The following is an 18,859-nucleotide window of genomic DNA, read 5'->3' as shown; positions in this document are numbered from 1 at the left end:
GAGGGAGTGCTGCACTGTCGGAGGGTCAGTGCTGAGGGAGTGCTGCACTGTCAGCGGGTCAGTGCTGAGGGAGTGCCGCACTGTGGGAGGGTCAGTGCTGAGGGAGTGCTGCACTGTCGGAGGGTCAGTGCTGAGGGAGTGCCACACTGTCAGAGGGTCAGTGCTGAAGGAGTGCTGAACTATTGGAGGGTCAGTGCTGAGGGAGTGTCGCACTGTCGGAGGGTCAGTGTTGAGGGAGTGCCGCACTGTCGGAGGGTCAGTATTGAAGGAGTGTCGCACTGTCGGAGGGTCAGTACTGAGGGAGTGCCGCACTGACAGAGGGTCAGTGCTGAGGGAGTGCCGCACTGTCAGAGGGTAAGTGCTGAGGGGGTACCGCACTGTCAGAGGATCAGTTTGAGGGAGTGTCGCATTGTCGGAGGGTCAGTGCTGAGGGAGTGCCCCACTGTCAGAGGGTCAGGGCTGAGGGAGCGCCGCACTGTCGGAGGGTCAGTACTGAGGGAGTGCCGCTCTGTCGGAGGGTCAGTGCTGAGGGAGTGCCGCACTGCTGGAGGGTCAGTGGAGGGTCAATGTCGGAGTGTCATTGAGGATGGAGTGCCGCACTGTCGGAGGGTCAGTGCTGAGGGAGTGCCGCACTGTCGGAGGGTCAGTGCTGAGGGAGTGCCGCACTGTCGGATGGTCAGTGCTGAGGGAGTGCCGCACTGTCGGAGGGTCAGTGCTGAGGGAGTGCGGCACTGGTGGAGGGTCAGTGCTGAGGGAGTGTCGCACTTTCGGAGGGTCAGGACTGAGGGAGAGCTGCACTGTCGGAGGGTCAGGACTGAGGGAGAGCTGCACTGTCGGAGGGTCAGTGCTGAGGGAGTGCCGCACTGTCGGAGGGTCAGGACTGAGGGAGAGCTGCACTGTCGGAGGGTCAGTACTGAGGGAGTGCCGCACTGTCGGAGGGTCAGGACTGAGGGAGAGCTGCACTGTCGGAGGGTCAGTGCTGAGGGAGTGCTGCACTGTCAGAGGTTCAGTGCTGAGGGAGTGCCGCACTGTCAGAGGGTCAGTGCTGAGGGAGTGCCGCATTGTCAGAGGGTCGGTGCTGAGGGAGTGCCGGAGGGTCACTGCTGAGCGAGTGCCGCACTGTCGGAGGGTCAGTGCTGAGGGAGTGCCGCACTGTCGGAGGGTCGGTGCTGAGGGAGTGCCGCACTGTCAGAGGGTCAGTGCTGAGGGAGTGCCGCACTGTCGGAGAGTCAGTGCTGAGGGAGTGTCGCACTGTCAGAGGGTCAGTGCTGAGGGAGTGCTGCACTGTCAGAGGGTCAGTGCTGAGGGAATGCTGCACTGTCAGAGGGTCAGTGCTGAGGGAGTGCTGCACTGCCAGAGGGTCAGTGCTGAGGGAGTGCCGCACTGTCGGAGGGTCAGTGCTGAGGGAGTGCGGCACTGTGAGAGGGTCAGTGCTGAGGGAGTGCCGCACTGTCAGAGGGTCAGTGCTAAGGGAGTGCTGCACTGTCGGAGGGTCAGTGCTGAGGGATTGCCGCACTGTCGGAGGGTCAATGCTGAGGGAATGCCGCACTGTCGGAGGGTCAGTGCTGAGGGAGTGCTGCACTGTTGGAGGTTCAGTGCTGAGGGAGTCCAGCATTGTCGGAGGGTCAGTACTGAGGGTGTGCTGCACTGTCAGAGGATCATTATCGAGGGAGTTCTGCACTGTCGGAGGGTCAGTGCTGAGGGAGTGCCGCACTGTCGGAGGGTCAGTGCTGAGGGACTGCCGCACTGTCGGAGAGTCAGTGCTGAGGAAGTGCCGCACTGTTGGAGGGTCAGTGCTGAGGGAGTGCCGCACTGTTGGAGGGTCAGTGCTGAGGGAGTGCCGCACTGTCAGAGGGTCAGTGCTGAGGGAGTGGGCACTGTCGGAGGGTCAGTGCTGAGGGAGTCCTGCACTGTCAGAGGGTCAGTGCTGAGGGAGTGGGCACTGTATGAGTCGATTTATGTTTGAAGGGAGTTTGTGCTGAGGCCTGTCCCCGTGTCTCATGTAAATGGTATTAATCTGTCTGTGAATATTTGAGGGTGAGATGGAGAGTTCTCCGATGTGTCCCTGCTCCAGTGTTCCCCTCACTCAGCGCCCCAGTGTGTGTGTGCATTGTCCCATTGCTGACCGTGGCCTCTTGCTGTGCACTGTCCTGCTCTACCTTCTCCTACATTGGCTTCACTTCCAGAAAATCCTCCTGAGCCGGAGTATCCCAAGGTCACAAAAGAAGGGTCTGTACCTTGTCTGGGCCTCTTCCACCGCCGCTCCCTCACCACCCGACGCCTGGAGGAAGAAAGCCTCATCTTCCGCCTCGGAACACTTCAACCCCAGGGCATCAATGTGGACTTCAACAGTTTCCTCATTTCCCCTTCCCCCACCTCACCCTAGTTCCAAACTTCCAGCTCAGCACAATCCTCATGATCTGACCTAGAGTCATAGAGATGTACAGCATGGAAACAGACCCTTCAGTCCAACCCGTCCATGCCGACCAGATATCCCAACCCAATCTAGTCCCACCTGCCAGCACCCGGCCCATATCCCTCCAAACCCTTCCTATTCATATACCCATCTAAATGCCTCTTAAATGTTGCAATTGTATCAGCCTCCACCACATCCTCTGGCAGCTCATTCCATACACGTACCACCCTCTGTGTGAAAAAGTTGCCCCTTAGGTCTCTTTTATATCTTTCCCCTCTCACCCTTAACCTATGTCCCTCTAGTTCTGGACTCCCCGACCTGTCCCACCTGTCAATCTCCCTTCCCACCTCTCTGCCCCACCCTCCTCTCTGACCTATGACCTTTACCCCCACCTCCATCCACCTATCGCTCCCCCAGCCCCATTCCCCCTCCCCTTTGTCTCTCCACCGCCAAGTCTCCCAGCCTCATTCCCGATGAAGCGCTGCACCCCAAAACGTCGATTCTCCTGCTCCTCAGACGCTGTGTGACCTGCTGCGCTTTTCCAGCATCACATTCATGGCTCTGATCTCCAGCATCTGCAGTCCTCACTTTCGCCTTCTCTGATGGGATGAGCCAGGTGCCAGTTGAAGGCAGTGCCAGAGGGATTGGAGGTGGAGTTGATTGCAGTGAGGGTCGGATCGGGTTTTGAATTGGCCAGTGATTGAGAGTGTGAAAGGGGCAGCCTCAGGCCTATGACAAACAACAGCCTGATTCAAACCCACCCTGCCCTTCCCCTCTGAGGGAGGGGGGTGGGGGGGGGTCTCTCCCAGTGGGGTCCCTCTCTGATCTGCAGCACTATATTCACCTGGTGCCTCCAACAGCCCACAGAATCCAACACTGAGCTACATTGAGCCCAAAGCAATTCAGCACACAAGGCCATTCAGCCCTTTAACCCTATGCTAGCCCCTTGGTAGATCATTCGATGGGTGGATTTGGGACAGTGGAGATGGGAGTAACATAGCTGACTGGGTAAAAAAATTAAAGAAGATTTTAGAAATGTAATTTGAAGAAAAGGTTGAGGTTGTGCAGGACACTGGTGAGAGCTCTTCCAGGTTACTTTGTCCAGTTTTGATCGCTCTGCGATGGGAAAGATATTATTGAAGCTGGAGAGGGTTCAGAAGAGATTTTGCAGGATGTTGCTGGGAGTGGAGGAACGCCTCATCTTCCGCCTCGGAACACTTCAACCCCAGGGCATCAATGTGGACTTCAACAGTTTCCTCATTTCCCCTTCCCCCACCTCACCCCAGTTCCAGACTTCCAGCTCAGTAACTGTCCCCATGACTTGTCTGGACTTGTCCTACCTGCCTATCTCCTTTTCCACCTATCCACTCCACCCTCTCCTCCCTGACCTATCACCTTCATCTCCTCCCCCACTCACCCATTGTACTCTATGCTACTTTCTCCCCACCCCCACCCTCCTCTAGCTTATCTCTCCACGCTTCAGGCTCACTGCCTTTATTCCTGATGAAGGGCTTTTGCCCGAAACGTCGATTTCGCTGCTCGTTGGATGCTGCCTGAACTGCTGTGCTCTTCCAGCACCACTAATCCAGAATCTGGTTTCCAGCATCTGCAGTCATTGTTTTTTACCTGGGAGTGGAGGGTATGAGTTATCAAGAAAGGCTGAATAGGCTGGGACTTTGGTCCCTGGAGGGTAGGAGGCTGAGAGGTGACCTTATAGAGGTTTATAAAATAATGAGGGCACCTCCCTCCTGCCCCCCTCCTCAGGGACACCTCCTTCATGCCCCTCCCTCTTTATCGAACATTGTGGAATGCCCCAACACAGGAGGAGGAGGCCATTCAGCTCATTGTCACTGTTCGAGATCTTTGAATGATCCGAATCTCACTCTTTTTACAAAGCCCTGTAAATTTCGCCTGTTCAACTCTCCCCCCCAATTCCCATTGGACGGTTCCTGTAGAATCTGCAGATCCCACATCCTGGATCCCAGTCACTCCCACTGCGTTGGACTGGAGCCTCCCCTTCCCCCGCTGCCCTGGCCCTGGGCTTGTTTCATTTCCCAGTGATCTCAGCAGCACGTCCTAAGCAACGATACTCCCTTCTCCCCGAGAATTCTCAACAATTTCAACCACTCGGATCAGGTCTCCCGCTGCCCAGAGCAGGGGCCAATCCCAGCTCCTCCAGTCCCTCCACAAGATCCCCTCATTCCCCTATTCCCTGGAACCATTCCGGTAAATATCCCTCTGGCCCCCTCGCCAAGGCCTTTCCCTGGGTTGTGGGAGCCAACACTGGGCCCAGTTGTCAGGCTGGAGCCTAACTACCAGGGAGTTCCTGTGCACTAATAGACATGGCGAGGCCCACTGTGGCTGATGAAGGGCTTTTGTCCTGCTCCTCGGATGCTGCCTGACCTGCTGCGCTTTTCCAGCAGCACACTCTCGACTCTGATTTCCAGCATCTGCCATCCTCACTTTCTCCTCGGCCTACTGAGTCTGCCCAGCTCCTTCAGCTTTGCTTTCAGATTCCTCGTGTCCGCAGTATTGGAGTTTTCCTGACAGAGTGAATGAGGAATTAATAGGCCCTGGGGTGGAGTCGGAGGTGACAGAGGGAAAGTCACAAGGAATCCCCTCCCTCTGGGGATAGAAACCTTTGCAACTCCACCTGAAAAGGTCAATACTTCCCACAGTGACACTCCTGCTTTACTGAGGCAAGGTGTAACTGGGTTCAACAAGAGACATTTTCCTTCCTGAGGGTGTTTAGCTGTGGTGCCAATGTTGTGTTTGATTTGATAAAAAGGTTGTCTTTAAAATGTCAGGATGATGGAGATGTATCTTAACATCCAGTGTGTGAACTGACTGACAGTGCCACAGTGGGAGCTCTGACAGCTGTCTGTTATCTGGGGGACCTTCAGTACTCATTCAGGGATGGAGCAGATCAGGCTGGATGTGGAGGGCAACTTGCTTCAGTATATTGGGTTTTGGTTGCTCCTGGAGGTGTGTGAGGGAGGGGCGGAGGGAGGTTGTGAGGGAGTTGTGTGAGGGAGGGGCGGAGGGATCTGATTTCCCCCCGTGCTCCCTGAGGGATCTGATTTCCACACCCCCACCCCCACCCCGTGCTCCCTGATGGATCTGATCTCCCCCCCCACGCTCCCTGATGGATCTGATCTCCCCCCCCACGCTCCCTGATGGATCTGATCTCCCCCCCCACGCTCCCTGATGGATCTGATCTCCCCCCCCACGCTCCCTGATGGATCTGATCTCCCCCCCCACGCTCCCTGATGGATCTGATCTCCCCCCCCACACTCCCTGATGGATCTGATCTCCCCCCCCACGCTCCCTGATGGATCTGATCTCCCCCCCCACACTCCCTGATGGATCTGATCTCCCCCCGTGCTCCCTGATGGATCTGATCTCCCCCCCCCACGCTCCCTGATGGATCTGATCTCCCCCCGTGCTCCCTGATGGATCTGATCTCCCCCCCACGCTCCCTGATGGATCTGATCTCCCCCCCCACGCTCCCTGAAGGATCTGATCTCTCCCCCCACGCTCCCTGATGGATCTGATCTCCCCCCGTGCTCCCTGATGGATCTGATCTCCCCCCCGTGTTCCCTGATGGATCTGATCTCCCCCCGTGTTCCCTGATGGATCTGATCTCCCCCCGTGCTCCCTGAAGGATCTGATCTCTCCCCCCACGCTCCCTGATGGATCTGATCTCCCCCCGTGCTCCCTGATGGATCTGATCTCCCCCCCGTGTTCCCTGATGGATCTGATCTCCCCCCGTGCTCCCTGATGGATCTGATCTCCCCCCCGTGTTCCCTGATGGATCTGATCTCCCCCCGTGCTCCCTGATGGATCTGATCTCCCCCCGTGCTCCCTGATGGATCTGATCTCCCCCCCGTGTTCCCTGATGGATCTGATCTCCCCCCCCACGCTCCCTGATGGATCTGATCTCCCCCCCCCCACGCTCCCTGATGGATCTGATCTCCCCCCCGTGCTCCCTGATGGATCTGATCTCCCCCCGTGCTCCCTGATGGATCTGATCTCCCCCCGTGCTCCCTGATGGATCTGATCTCCCCCCCCACACTCCCTGATGGATCTGATCTCCCCCCCCGTGCTCCCTGATGGATCTGATCTCCCCCCCCACACTCCCTGATGGATCTGATCTCCCCCCCGTGTTCCCTGATGGATCTGATCTCCCCCCCCACGCTCCCTGATGGATCTGATCTCCCCCCCGTGTTCCCTGATGGATCTGATCTCCCCCCGTGTTCCCTGATGGATCTGATCTCCCCCCCCACACTCCCTGATGGATCTGATCTCCCCCCGTGTTCCCTGATGGATCTGATCTCCCCCCGTGCTCCCTGATGGATCTGATCTCCCCCCCCACACTCCCTGATGGATCTGATCTCCCCCCCGTGCTCCCTGATGGATCTGATCTCCCCCCGTGTTCCCTGATGGATCTGATCTCCCCCCGTGTTCCCTGATGGATCTGATCTCCCCCCGTGTTCCCTGATGGATCTGATCTCCCCCCGTGTTCCCTGATGGATCTGATCTCCCCCCCCACACTCCCTGATGGATCTGATCTCCCCCCCGTGTTCCCTGATGGATCTGATCTCCCCCCCCACACTCCCTGATGGATCTGATCTCCCCCCGTGTTCCCTGATGGATCTGATCTCCCCCCCCACACTCCCTGATGGATCTGATCTCCCCCCCGTGTTCCCTGATGGATCTGATCTCCCCCCCCACACTCCCTGATGGATCTGATCTCCCCCCGTGTTCCCTGATGGATCTGATCTCCCCCCCACGCTCCCTGATGGATCTGATCTCCCCCCCCGGTGCTCCCTGAGGGATCAGATTTGCCGTGCACTTGCTGCGGGATCTGATTCCCTTGGTGGCTGACAACAGCTTTTCAAACCTTTGCCAAGCTTTGCCACAACAAACCTCCCCTAACTCCTTCAAACTGTTCACACACTCCTCCCCCTCACATTGCCTTCAATCATCTTTCAAAGAAACACTTATAAAACCTCCCGACAGTGTCGGAGATTACTGGCAGCTTCTGTTCGTTCACCCCCCGCAGAGTTAAAAGGTTTCGGCCTTCATAAGAGCAGTGACTAATGAGGTAACTACCTCTCTCAATGCTCTTTAGCAAAGAGACTCATTAATTTTTCAGGGGACCTTTAGAAACAAGACCCAGCACAATGGAGTTTTGTGAGTATCTGCTGCCTCGTAGCTCCCTGACAAAGCTCGGAAGAGACTTTTCATTACCCAGTCCTGACATGTCTGCTGCCTTTTAGCTGGCTTTCAGACGAAAATGTATCGAATTGCAAGAGGCTTACTTTGGAAAGGTCATCTCCCTCCCCATTGGGATGACGTGCTCATGGGACGAATAATAGGGAAACAAAGCAAATATTTATAGAAAAACAACCAGAATAATTGTCACAAACCCTTTGACCTTAAGAGTTCCTGATTGTGTTAAAAACCTGGAGGTTCCTTCTGTTGTCCGTAGGGCATGTCAAAAACACATAAACAAACACGCAGAAACACAGGGATTCGGAGCAGGAGTAAGCCGTTCAGCCCCTCGAACCCTACTCTGCTATTCAGTAAGATGGCTACTCCTCAAATCCACTGCTGTTGTCTGACCCCCCCTTCTCCCCCCACCATGCCTCTGTCCTCCTTGCTGACAGAAAGTCTGCTTCAGTGTTGATTCGCCCTTCCCAACGGATCCCCGGGTTAGTGAGTTCCGAAGACTAACAGCCCTCTGTGAGGGAAAATGTTCTCCCCATCTCAAAGGAGGCCTCTTGTTTTCGGTCAGGTTCCCTCAGAAGCAGGAACATTCTCTCAGTATGCACTCTCTCCAAACCCACAACAGCATTCGCCAAACCTAAAACCAAAAAAAACCACTAAAACCCAGAAATCCTGGTCTGTGAGAGCTGGCCACACCCAGTCGGGCTGCTTCAATTGTTTCAACTTTCAAAAAAAAACAAGCCCAGGGCCTCTGAAGCTGTTCCCTCCAGTGGATCTGGTGGACTGCTCAACGTCTCTGCCTTAGAATCTCTCTTCAAAAGAAAAACCAGGACAAAATACACCTCATAAAGTACCGTCACGCCCTGTACCAGCATAGTGACCCCCTGCTGCATTTCCTCGACACCCAGTGCATCCTCTCTGACCAAAAGTACTCTGGGCATGCTCTCACCAAGATCCTGTATTTTTGCAGTAAAACACTCCAATTTCCAACCTCCAATTCTCCTGAAATGAAGCCTGGAATACACTTGCCTTCCTAACAGCAGCCTGCCATTAACTGTTCTTGCCTGGTATGTAAGAGCCCCACCACCTCCCCCCCCCCCCAAGCGACCGATCCCTTTGTACATCCACCATCACTCCCTGGAATACTCTGCCACATTATTCTGCAGCAGCTGCCTGTTAGTGCACTCCCTCAGGCAGTCCCCATCCCCTCACATCCTCCCCACAGCTCCCAAAACACCCCACCCCCGCACTCTGTCGGGAATCTGGACAAGGATTCGCAGGGACAAACGGACAGGAGGGAGCTGGGAGAAGACCGATTGGCTAGCTCCTTCGCAGGGCTAGCACAGGCCCTCTTGGCTGAGTGGCCTCATTCTGTGCAGCAAGGTTGGAGGATTCTGTATGGGAGATGAAGGGAAGGTGATTTTGCAGTGCTGCTTGTGGGACTGACCCTCGGAGGGCAGGACCGCCCCAGGTCGGAGACCCCCCTGACCATTGGGGGAAATAATACCCAGTACCTTCACACTGCAGGAGAGCAACAGGAAATAGTCAGGCCCAGCTCCCTCGGCTGTATCTGTCGTCAAAGGTGTGGAATCGCAACCACTGCAGCAACATGCAATGGGGGCAATAGACCGAGCAGGGTCTGACAAAGGTTGACTGAGCGGGTGGGAATTGACAGTAACTGGGGCCTAGTGACACCCCCTCCTCCTCCTCCTCCCACAGCCTTGCCCAGCATTAGCAACACATCAGGTAACTCTCCGCCCTAACCATGGTTGTCAGGGCAACGTTTCAACAACCCCTTCTTCCCAAGGTCAACCCCACCAATGCCACAAGGAACTCGTCACAGTTCCAGGCACAAAATCTTCAGGGCCCTTCCTTCCGCTACTTTCCGATTGGTCCCAATGTTCCCATTGCCTGAAGAGGGCTCAGACCTGCTGGAGCTGGCCTGACCAAGAGTGACGTTGGGGGAAGACAGCTATCTCTCAGTGGGGGCTGGCAGCCTTCGAGCTGAGAGAACAGTCCGCCCTGTAGTGGAGCCTTCTGCAAAAAAAAACCCCTTCATACGCTGGCCGGGCCCAGTCATTCCCATCCGTCCCTAGTTGCCCCCCTTGAGAGGGTGGGGGTGAGCTGCCTTCCTGAACTGCTGCAGTCCACCTGCTGTAGGGTAGACCCACACTGCCCCTGAGGGAGGGAATTCCAGGATTCTGACCCAGTGACAGTGAAGGAACAGCGATATATTTCCAAGTCAGGATGGGGAGGGGCTGAGAGGGGACCTTACAGAGGGTGGTGTCCCCATGTATCTGCTGCCCCTTGTCCTTCTGGTTGGAGGTGGTCGTGGGTTAGGAAGGTACTGCCTGAGGATCTTTGGTGAATTATGTAGATAGTAGACATTGTTGGTTCTGAGCGTCAGTGGTGCAGGGAGTGGATGTTGAAGGGGCTGGGGATGGTCAATAATGTGTGTTTTGTCTTATCCAGTCTCACCCCCACCCCCCCCCCCCCCCACACTCCCTGTGGAAAGGACTCCCAGATATCTCACTAGCCCCTGTCAACAGCAGGGTGGAACATCAGGGGAATGTAACACAGTGAAGCTCACGGGCAGATTTGAGTAACATTCAAAGCTTTTGAACATGTGAATTCCCTGTGCTGTCTTTGTCTTTCAGGTGCAGTTAATACACTACAATCATGAGCTCTACACAAATGTCACAGAGGCTGCGAAAAGCCCAAATGGGCTGGTGGTGGTCTCCATATTTATCAAAGTGAGTTACTCACTGGGTCACACAGTACTGTCAGGGTCACGCAGACACCCTGTCTGGGGGTCACTGTGTCTGGGGGTCACTGCGTCTGGGGATCACTGTGTCTGGGGGACACTGCATCTGGGGGTCACTGCATCTGGGGGTCACTGCATCTGGAGGGTCACTGTGTCTGGGGGACACTGCATCTGGGGTCACTGTGTCTGGAGGGTCACTGCGTCTGAAGGTCACTGCGTCTCGGGGTCACTGTGTCTGGGGGGTCACTGCATCTGGGGGTCACTGCATCTGGGGGTCACTGCGTCTGGAGTGTCACTGCATCTGGAGGTCACTGCGTCTGGGGTCACTGCATCTGGAGGTCACTGCGTCTGGGGACACTGTGTCTGGGGGGTCACTGCGTCTGGGGGTCACTGTGTTTGGGGGGTCACTGCGTCTGGGGGTCACTGCTTCTGGGGGTCACTGCTTCTGGGGGTCACTGCATCTGGGGGTCACTGTGTCTGGGGGTCACTGCGTCTGGGGGTCACTGCATCTGGGGGTCACTGCGTCTGGGGGACACTGTGTCTGGGGGACACTCCGTTTGGGGGTCACTGTGTCTGGGGGACACTGTGTCAGGGGGTCACTGTGTCTGGGGGACACTGTGTCTGGGGGTCACTGCGTCTGGGGGACACTGTGTCTGGGGGATACTCCGTTTGGGGGTCACTGTGTCTGGGGGTCACTGCGTCTGGGGGTCACTGCATCTGGGGCACACTGTGTCTGGGGGTCACTGCGTCTGGGGGTCACTGTGTCTGGAGGTCACCGCGTTGGGGGTCACTGTGTCTGGGGGACACTGCGTCTGGGGGTCACTGTGTCTGGAGGTCACCGCGTTGGGGGACACTGCGTCTGGGGGTCAATGCGTCTGGGGCACACTGTGTCCGGGGGACACTGCGTCTGGGGGTCACTGTGTCTGGGGGTGACTGCGTCTGGGGGACATTGTGTCTGGGGGTCACTGCGTCTGGGGGTCACTGCATCTGGGGGTCACTGTGTCTGGGGGTCACTGTGTCTGGGTGACACTGTGTCTGGGGGACACTCCGTTTGGGGGTCACTGTGTCTGGGGGACACTGTGTCCGGAGGTCACTGTGTCTGGGGGACACTCCGTTTGGGGGTCACTGTGTCTGGGGACACTGTGTCAGGGGGTCACTGTGTCTGGGGGACACTGTGTCTGGGGGACTCTGTGTCTAGGGAACACTCCGTTTGGGGGTCACTGTGTCTGGGGGACATTGTGTCGGGGGTTACTGTGTCAGGGGGTTACTGTGTCTGGGGGACACTGTGTCTGGGGGACACTGTGTCTGGGGGACACTCCGTTTGGGGGTCACTGTGTCTGGGGACACTGTGTCTGGGGGTTACTGTGTCTGGGGGACACTGTGTCTGGGGGACACTCCGTTTGGGGGTCACTGTGTCTGGGGACACTGTGTCAGGGGGTCACTGTGTCTGGGGGTTACTGTGTCTGGGGGACACTGTGTCTGGGGGACACTCCGTTTGGGGGTCACTGTGTCTGGGGGTCACTGTGTCTGGGAGACACTGTGTCTGGGGGTCACTGCATCTGGGGGTCACTGCGTCTGGGGGACACTCCGCCTGGGGGTCACTGTATCTGGGGGTCACTGCGCCTGAGGGTCACTGTGTCTGGGGGTCACTGTGTCTGGGGGTCACTGCGTCTGGGGGTCACTGCGTCTAGGGGTCACTGTGTCTGGGGGTCACTGCGTCTGGGGCACACTGTGTCTGGGGGTCACTGCGTCTGGGGGTCACTGTGTCTGGAGGTCACCGCGTTGGGGGTCACTGCGTCTGGGGGGTCACTCCGTTTGGGGGTCACTGCGTCTGGGGGGTCACTCTATCCTGTGCAGTGATGGGGAATTTGAGACTGTATGTCCCATGGTGACATTACTGGGGCAGAGACACCTCGTTCCCATCCCCATCCCCATCCCCCTTCCCATCATCGTTCCCGTCGCCATCCCTATCCCCATCCCCGTTCCCATCTCCGTCCCCATCCCTGGCCCCATCGATGTTCCCATCCCTATCCCCATCCCCGTTCCCATCTCCGTCCCCATCCCTGGCCCCATCGATGTTCCCATCCCTATCCCCATCCCCGTTCCCATCTCCGTCCCCATCCCTGGCCCCATCGATGTTCCCATCCCTATCCCCATCCCCGTTCCCATCTCCGTCCCCATCCCTGGCCCCATCGATGTTCCCATCCCCATCCCCATCCCCATCCCCATCCCCGTCCCCATCCCCATCCCCGTCCCCATCCCTGTTCCCATCCCCATCCCCACCCCGTCCCCATTCCCGTCCCCATCCCCATCCCCGTTCCCATCATCATCCCATCCCCATCCCCATCCCTGTTCCCATTCCCATCCCCATCCCCATCCCCATCCCCGTCCCCATCCCCATCCCCATCCCCGTCCCCATCCCTGTTCCCATCCCCATCCCCATCCCCGTCCCCATTCCCGTCCCCATCCCCATCCCTGTTCCCATTCCCGTCCCCGTCCCCGTCCCCATCCCCATCCCCATCCACGTTGCCATCTCCATCCCCATCCCCTCCCCATTCCTGTTCCCAACCCGTCCCCATCCCCGATCCCATCCCCATCCCCGTTCCTGTCCCCATCCCCATTCCCGTCCCCATCCCTGTCCCCATCCCCATCCCCATTCCCATCCCCATTCCCGTACCTGTTCCCATCCCTGTTCCCGTCCCTTCCCCATCCCCGTTCCTGTTCCTGTTCCCATCTCCGTTTCCGTCCCCATTCCTGTTCCCAGCTGGATGTAATGCATTGTGTTGATTTTTGCAGGTTTCTGACACGGCAAACCCATTCCTGAACCGAATGTTGAACAGGGACACCATCACCAGGATCACATATAAAAGTAGGTCAATCACTAAACTAGCAACAGCCTCTGATCACAAACCGAACTGAAGTTGCAAGTGGTACATTAGTAACTAGAGGTCACAATTTCAGGATTGTCAGCAAGAGAGCTCGGAGTGAGGTGGGGAGAAATGTCATGACTCAGGGAGGTGATCGGATTTGGAATGTGCTGCCTGGGGGAGGGGGGAGGACGATTCCAGCGGAGGTTTCAAAAGAGAGCTGGCGATAGATTTGAAAGGATAACATTAAAGGGCTGTGGAGATATAGGAATGGAGAATGGAACTAGCTGGGTAGCTCTATCGGGAGTCAGTACAGACACAGTAGGTTGAACGGCCTCCTTCTGTTCTGTCAAATTCGATGATTCCATGTTATGTCAGCAGGACCCGGAGTATCAGCACAGGGACTACACTCACTGTCAGACTGTAACACAACCTCACTCATTCACAACAACACTCAGGAAGGAGGGCTACACCTGCACTTGGGAGGTCGACAGGCAGACAGTGGGACAGAGAGATACACAGACAGAGAGACTGTCAGACAGGCAGACAGTGGGACAGAGAGATACACAGACAGAGAGACTGTCAGACAGGCAGACAGTGGGACAGAGAGATACACAGACAGAGAGACTGTCAGACAGGCAGACAGTGGGACAGAGAGATACACAGACAGAGAGACTGTCAGACAGGCAGACAGTGGGACAGAGAGATACACAGACAGAGAGACTGTCAGACAGGCAGACAGTGGGACAGAGAGATACACAGACAGAGAGACTGTCAGACAGGCAGACAGTGGGACAGAGAGATACACAGACAGAGAGACTGTCAGACAGGCAGACAGTGGGACAGAGAGATACACAGACAGAGAGACTGTCAGACAGGCAGACAGTGGGACAGAGAGATACACAGACAGAGAGACTGTCAGACAGGCAGACAGTGGGACAGAGAGATACACAGACAGAGAGACTGTCAGACAGGCAGACAGTGGGACAGAGAGATACACAGACAGAGAGACTGTCAGACAGGCAGACAGTGGGACAGAGAGATACACAGACAGAGAGACTGTCAGACAGGCAGACAGTGGGACAGAGAGATACACAGACAGAGAGACTGTCAGACAGGCAGACAGTGGGACAGAGAGATACACAGACAGAGAGACTGTCAGACAGGCAGACAGTGGGACAGAGAGATACACAGACAGAGAGACTGATAGACAGGCAGACAGTGGGACAGAGAGATACACAGACAGAGAGACTGTCAGACAGGCAGACAGTGGGACAGAGAGATACACAGACAGAGAGACTGTCAGACAGGCAGACAGTGGGACAGAGAGATACACAGACAGAGAGACTGATAGACAGGCAGACAGTGGGACAGAGAGATACACAGACAGAGAGACTGTCAGACAGGCAGACAGTGGGACAGAGAGATACACAGACAGAGAGACTGTCAGACAGGCAGACAGTGGGACAGAGAGATACACAGACAGAGAGACTGTCAGACAGGCAGACAGTGGGACAGAGAGATACACAGACAGAGAGACTGTCAGACAGGCAGACAGTGGGACAGAGAGATACACAGACAGAGAGACTGTCAGACAGGCAGACAGTGGGACAGAGAGATACACAGACAGAGAGACTGTCAGACAGGCAGACAGTGGGACAGAGAGATACACAGACAGAGAGACTGTCAGACAGGCAGACAGTGGGACAGAGAGATACACAGACAGAGAGACTGTCAGACAGGCAGACAGTGGGACAGAGAGATACACAGACAGAGAGACTGTCAGACAGGCAGACAGTGGGACAGAGAGATACACAGACAGAGAGACTGTCAGACAGGCAGACAGTGGGACAGAGAGATACACAGACAGAGAGACTGTCAGACAGGCAGACAGTGGGACAGAGAGATACACAGACAGAGACACTGATAGACAGGCAGACAGTGGGACAGAGAGATACACAGACAGAGAGACTGTCAGACAGGCAGACAGTGGGACAGAGAGATACACAGACAGAGAGACTGATAGACAGGCAGACAGTGGGACAGAGAGATACACAGACAGAGAGACTGTCAGACAGGCAGACAGTGGGACAGAGAGATACACAGACAGAGAGACTGTCAGACAGGCAGACAGTGGGACAGAGAGATACACAGACAGAGAGACTGATAGACAGGCAGACAGTGGGACAGAGAGATACACAGACAGAGAGACTGATAGACAGGCAGACAGTGGGACAGAGAGATACACAGACAGAGAGACTGTCAGACAGGCAGACAGTGGGACAGAGAGATACACAGACAGAGAGACTGTCAGACAGGCAGACAGTGGGACAGAGAGATACACAGACAGAGAGACTGTCAGACAGGCAGACAGTGGGACAGAGAGATACACAGACAGAGAGACTGTCAGACAGGCAGACAGTGGGACAGAGAGATACACAGACAGAGAGACTGTCAGACAGGCAGACAGTGGGACAGAGAGATACACAGACAGAGAGACTGTCAGACAGGCAGACAGTGGGACAGAGAGATACACAGACAGAGAGACTGATAGACAGGCAGACAGTGGGACAGAGAGATACACAGACAGAGAGACTGATAGACAGGCAGACAGTGGGACAGAGAGATACACAGACAGAGAGACTGATAGACAGGCAGACAGACTGATAGACAGGCAGACAGTGGGACAGAGAGATACACAGACAGAGAGACTGATAGACAGGCAGACAGACTGATAGACAGGCAGACAGTGGGACAGAGAGATACACAGACAGAGAGACTGATAGACAGGCAGACAGACTGATAGACAGGCAGACAGTGGGACAGAGAGATACACAGACAGAGAGACTGTCAGACAGACAACCTCAGATACATGATGCACAGATAGATGGCATATATACAGACAGACAGAGACATAGACAGACAGACCCACACACACACAGTCAGGTAGATAAATGGGCAGATATTCACAGAGATAGATACACAGAGAGATAGGTGCACAGGGACATAGATACAGAGAGAGACAGGTATACAGGGACATAGATACACAGAGAGATAGGTACACAGGGACATAGATACACAGAGAGATAGGTACACAGGGACATAGATACACAGAGAGATAGGTACACAGGGACATAGATACACAGAGAGATAGGTACACAGGGACATAGATACACAGAGAGATAGGTATACAGGGACATAGATACACAGAGAGATAGGTACACAGGGACATAGATACACAGAGAGATAGGTACACAGGGACATAGATACACAGAGAGATAGGTATACAGGGACATAGATACACAGAGAGATAGGTGCACAGGGACATAGATACAGAGAGAGACAGGTATACAGGGACATAGATACACAGAGAGATAGGTACACAGGGACATAGATACACAGAGAGATAGGTACACAGGGACATAGATACACAGAGAGATAGGTACACAGGGACATAGATACACAGAGAGATAGGTATACAGGGACATAGATACACAGAGAGATAGGTACACAGGGACATAGATACACAGAGAGATAGGTACACAGGGACATAGATACACAGAGAGATAGGTATACAGGGACATAGATACACAGAGAGATAGGTACACAGGGACATAGATACACAGGGAGATAGGTACACAGGGACATAGATACAGAGAGAGACAGGTATACAGGGACATAGATACACAGAGAGATAGGTACACAGGGACATTGATACACAGAGAGATAGGCACACAGGGACATAGATACACAGGGAGATAGGTACACAGGGACATAGATACAGAGAGAGACAGGTATACAGGGACATAGATACACAGAGAGATAGGTACACAGGGACATTGATACACAGAGAGATAGGCACACAGGGACATAGATACACAGGGAGATAGGTACACAGGGACATAGATACAGAGAGAGACAGGTATACAGGGACATAGATACACAGAGAGATAGGTACACAGGGACATAGATACAGAGAGAGACAGGTATACAGGGACATAGATACACAGAGAGATAGGTACACAGGGACATAGGTACACAGGGACATAGATACACAGGGACATAGATACACAGAGAGATAGGTACACAGAGAGATAGGTACACAGGGACATAGATACACAGGGACATTGATACACAGAGAGATAGGTACACAGGGACATAGATACAGAGAGAGACAGGTATACAGGGACATAGATACACAGAGAGATAGGTACACAGGGACATAGATACAGAGAGAGACAGGTATACAGGGACATAGATACACAGAGAGATAGGTACACAGGGACATAGGTACACAGGGACATAGATACACAGGGACATAGATACACAGAGAGATAGGTACACAGAGAGATAGGTACACAGGGACATAGATACACAGGGACATTGATACACAGAGAGATAGATACACAGGGACATAGATACAGAGAGAGACAGGTATACAGGGACATAGATACACAGAGAGATAGGTACACAGGGTCATAGATACAGAGAGAGATAGGTACACAGGGACATAGATACACAGGGAGATAGGTACACAGGGACATAGATACACAGAGAGATAGGTACACAGGGACATAGATACACAGAGAGATAGGTACACAGGGACATAGATACACAGACAGATAGGTACACAGGGAGATAGGTACACAGGGATATAGATACACAGACAGATAGGTACACAGAGAGATAGGTACACAGGGACATAGATACACAGACAGATAGGTACACAGAGAGATAGGTACACAGGGACATAGATACACAGACAGATAGGTACACAGGGAGATAGGTACACAGGGATATAGATACACGGACAGTATTATAGTGACGCGGAGACAGACACCTTGAAACATCCAGTGTTGAAGAAATGGCCTTCAGCCGTGGTACAGTCCTGTACAGGATCAGCACAACAGTATCTGCACTGTCCTGTCTCTGCTCTGTTGTATTCTCCTTCCTGTATTGTTTCTGTCTCTCTCTTTCTCGACTCTGAGAACTTAATTCAGAGATACTCACTGTCAACTCGATTACCTTGGTAGCTGACGTTTTTACTCCCTCTATCCTATTGGAATCTTCCTCTGCCTGCCGTATTTCGTGCTCCCTGAGACCCCCTCAGAGGGGTGTCTGGCCTGAGGGGTGGGGGTTGGGAAGTGGGGAGTGTGACTGAGAGTGAATCTGAATCGTCGTTGATGACAGCGCAGTCTCAGAGCCATGAGAGGACAGCTGCTGCCTGAAATTCCCTGGATGGGAGATCGTTCCGGGATGGGCAGGTGGCAAAATGGGAAAAGCCTGACCCCCCCCACCCCCGTGAATCCTCTCCCACCCTGGGCCCCGTGCTCTACCCTCCCCCTCCCCTCGCGCCCCCCCCCCCCCCACCCCCATCATCCCATCATCCCATCATGGTGGTCTCAGTGCTCCTCCAATTCTGCAACCCCCCTCCCCAAATCCCCTGACATTCCAATCCCAATGCCTGGACCTTGAGCTCTCGAACTCCCTCCCTCGCCTGGGTGGCTCAGTGGTTAGCACTTCTGCCTCCTGGTGCCAGGGACCCAGGTTCGATTCCACCCTCAGGCGACTGTCTGTGTG

The 18,859-nt window shown here is 54.8% G+C and overlaps 1 protein-coding gene across 2 annotated transcripts in view; it reads left to right on the top strand.

The window, feature by feature from the left end:
• Window positions 1–18,859, top strand: part of ca10a (carbonic anhydrase Xa) — an 815,225-nt gene that overhangs the window by 352,405 nt on the left and 443,961 nt on the right. For both annotated transcript variants that reach the window (XM_072558974.1, XM_072558973.1), the window contains exons 5-6: window positions 10,306–10,401; window positions 13,209–13,281. In XM_072558974.1, coding sequence (XP_072415075.1) covers window positions 10,306–10,401; window positions 13,209–13,281 — 169 coding nt within the window. The remainder of the gene's footprint in view (window positions 1–10,305; window positions 10,402–13,208; window positions 13,282–18,859) is intronic.

Source organism: Chiloscyllium punctatum, chromosome 39 (genome assembly GCF_047496795.1).
Source record: "Chiloscyllium punctatum isolate Juve2018m chromosome 39, sChiPun1.3, whole genome shotgun sequence".
Lineage (NCBI taxonomy): Eukaryota > Metazoa > Chordata > Chondrichthyes > Orectolobiformes > Hemiscylliidae > Chiloscyllium > Chiloscyllium punctatum.
The sequence above is the reverse complement of the archived record's forward strand: the minus strand, read 5'-3'. Positions and strand labels throughout refer to the sequence as shown.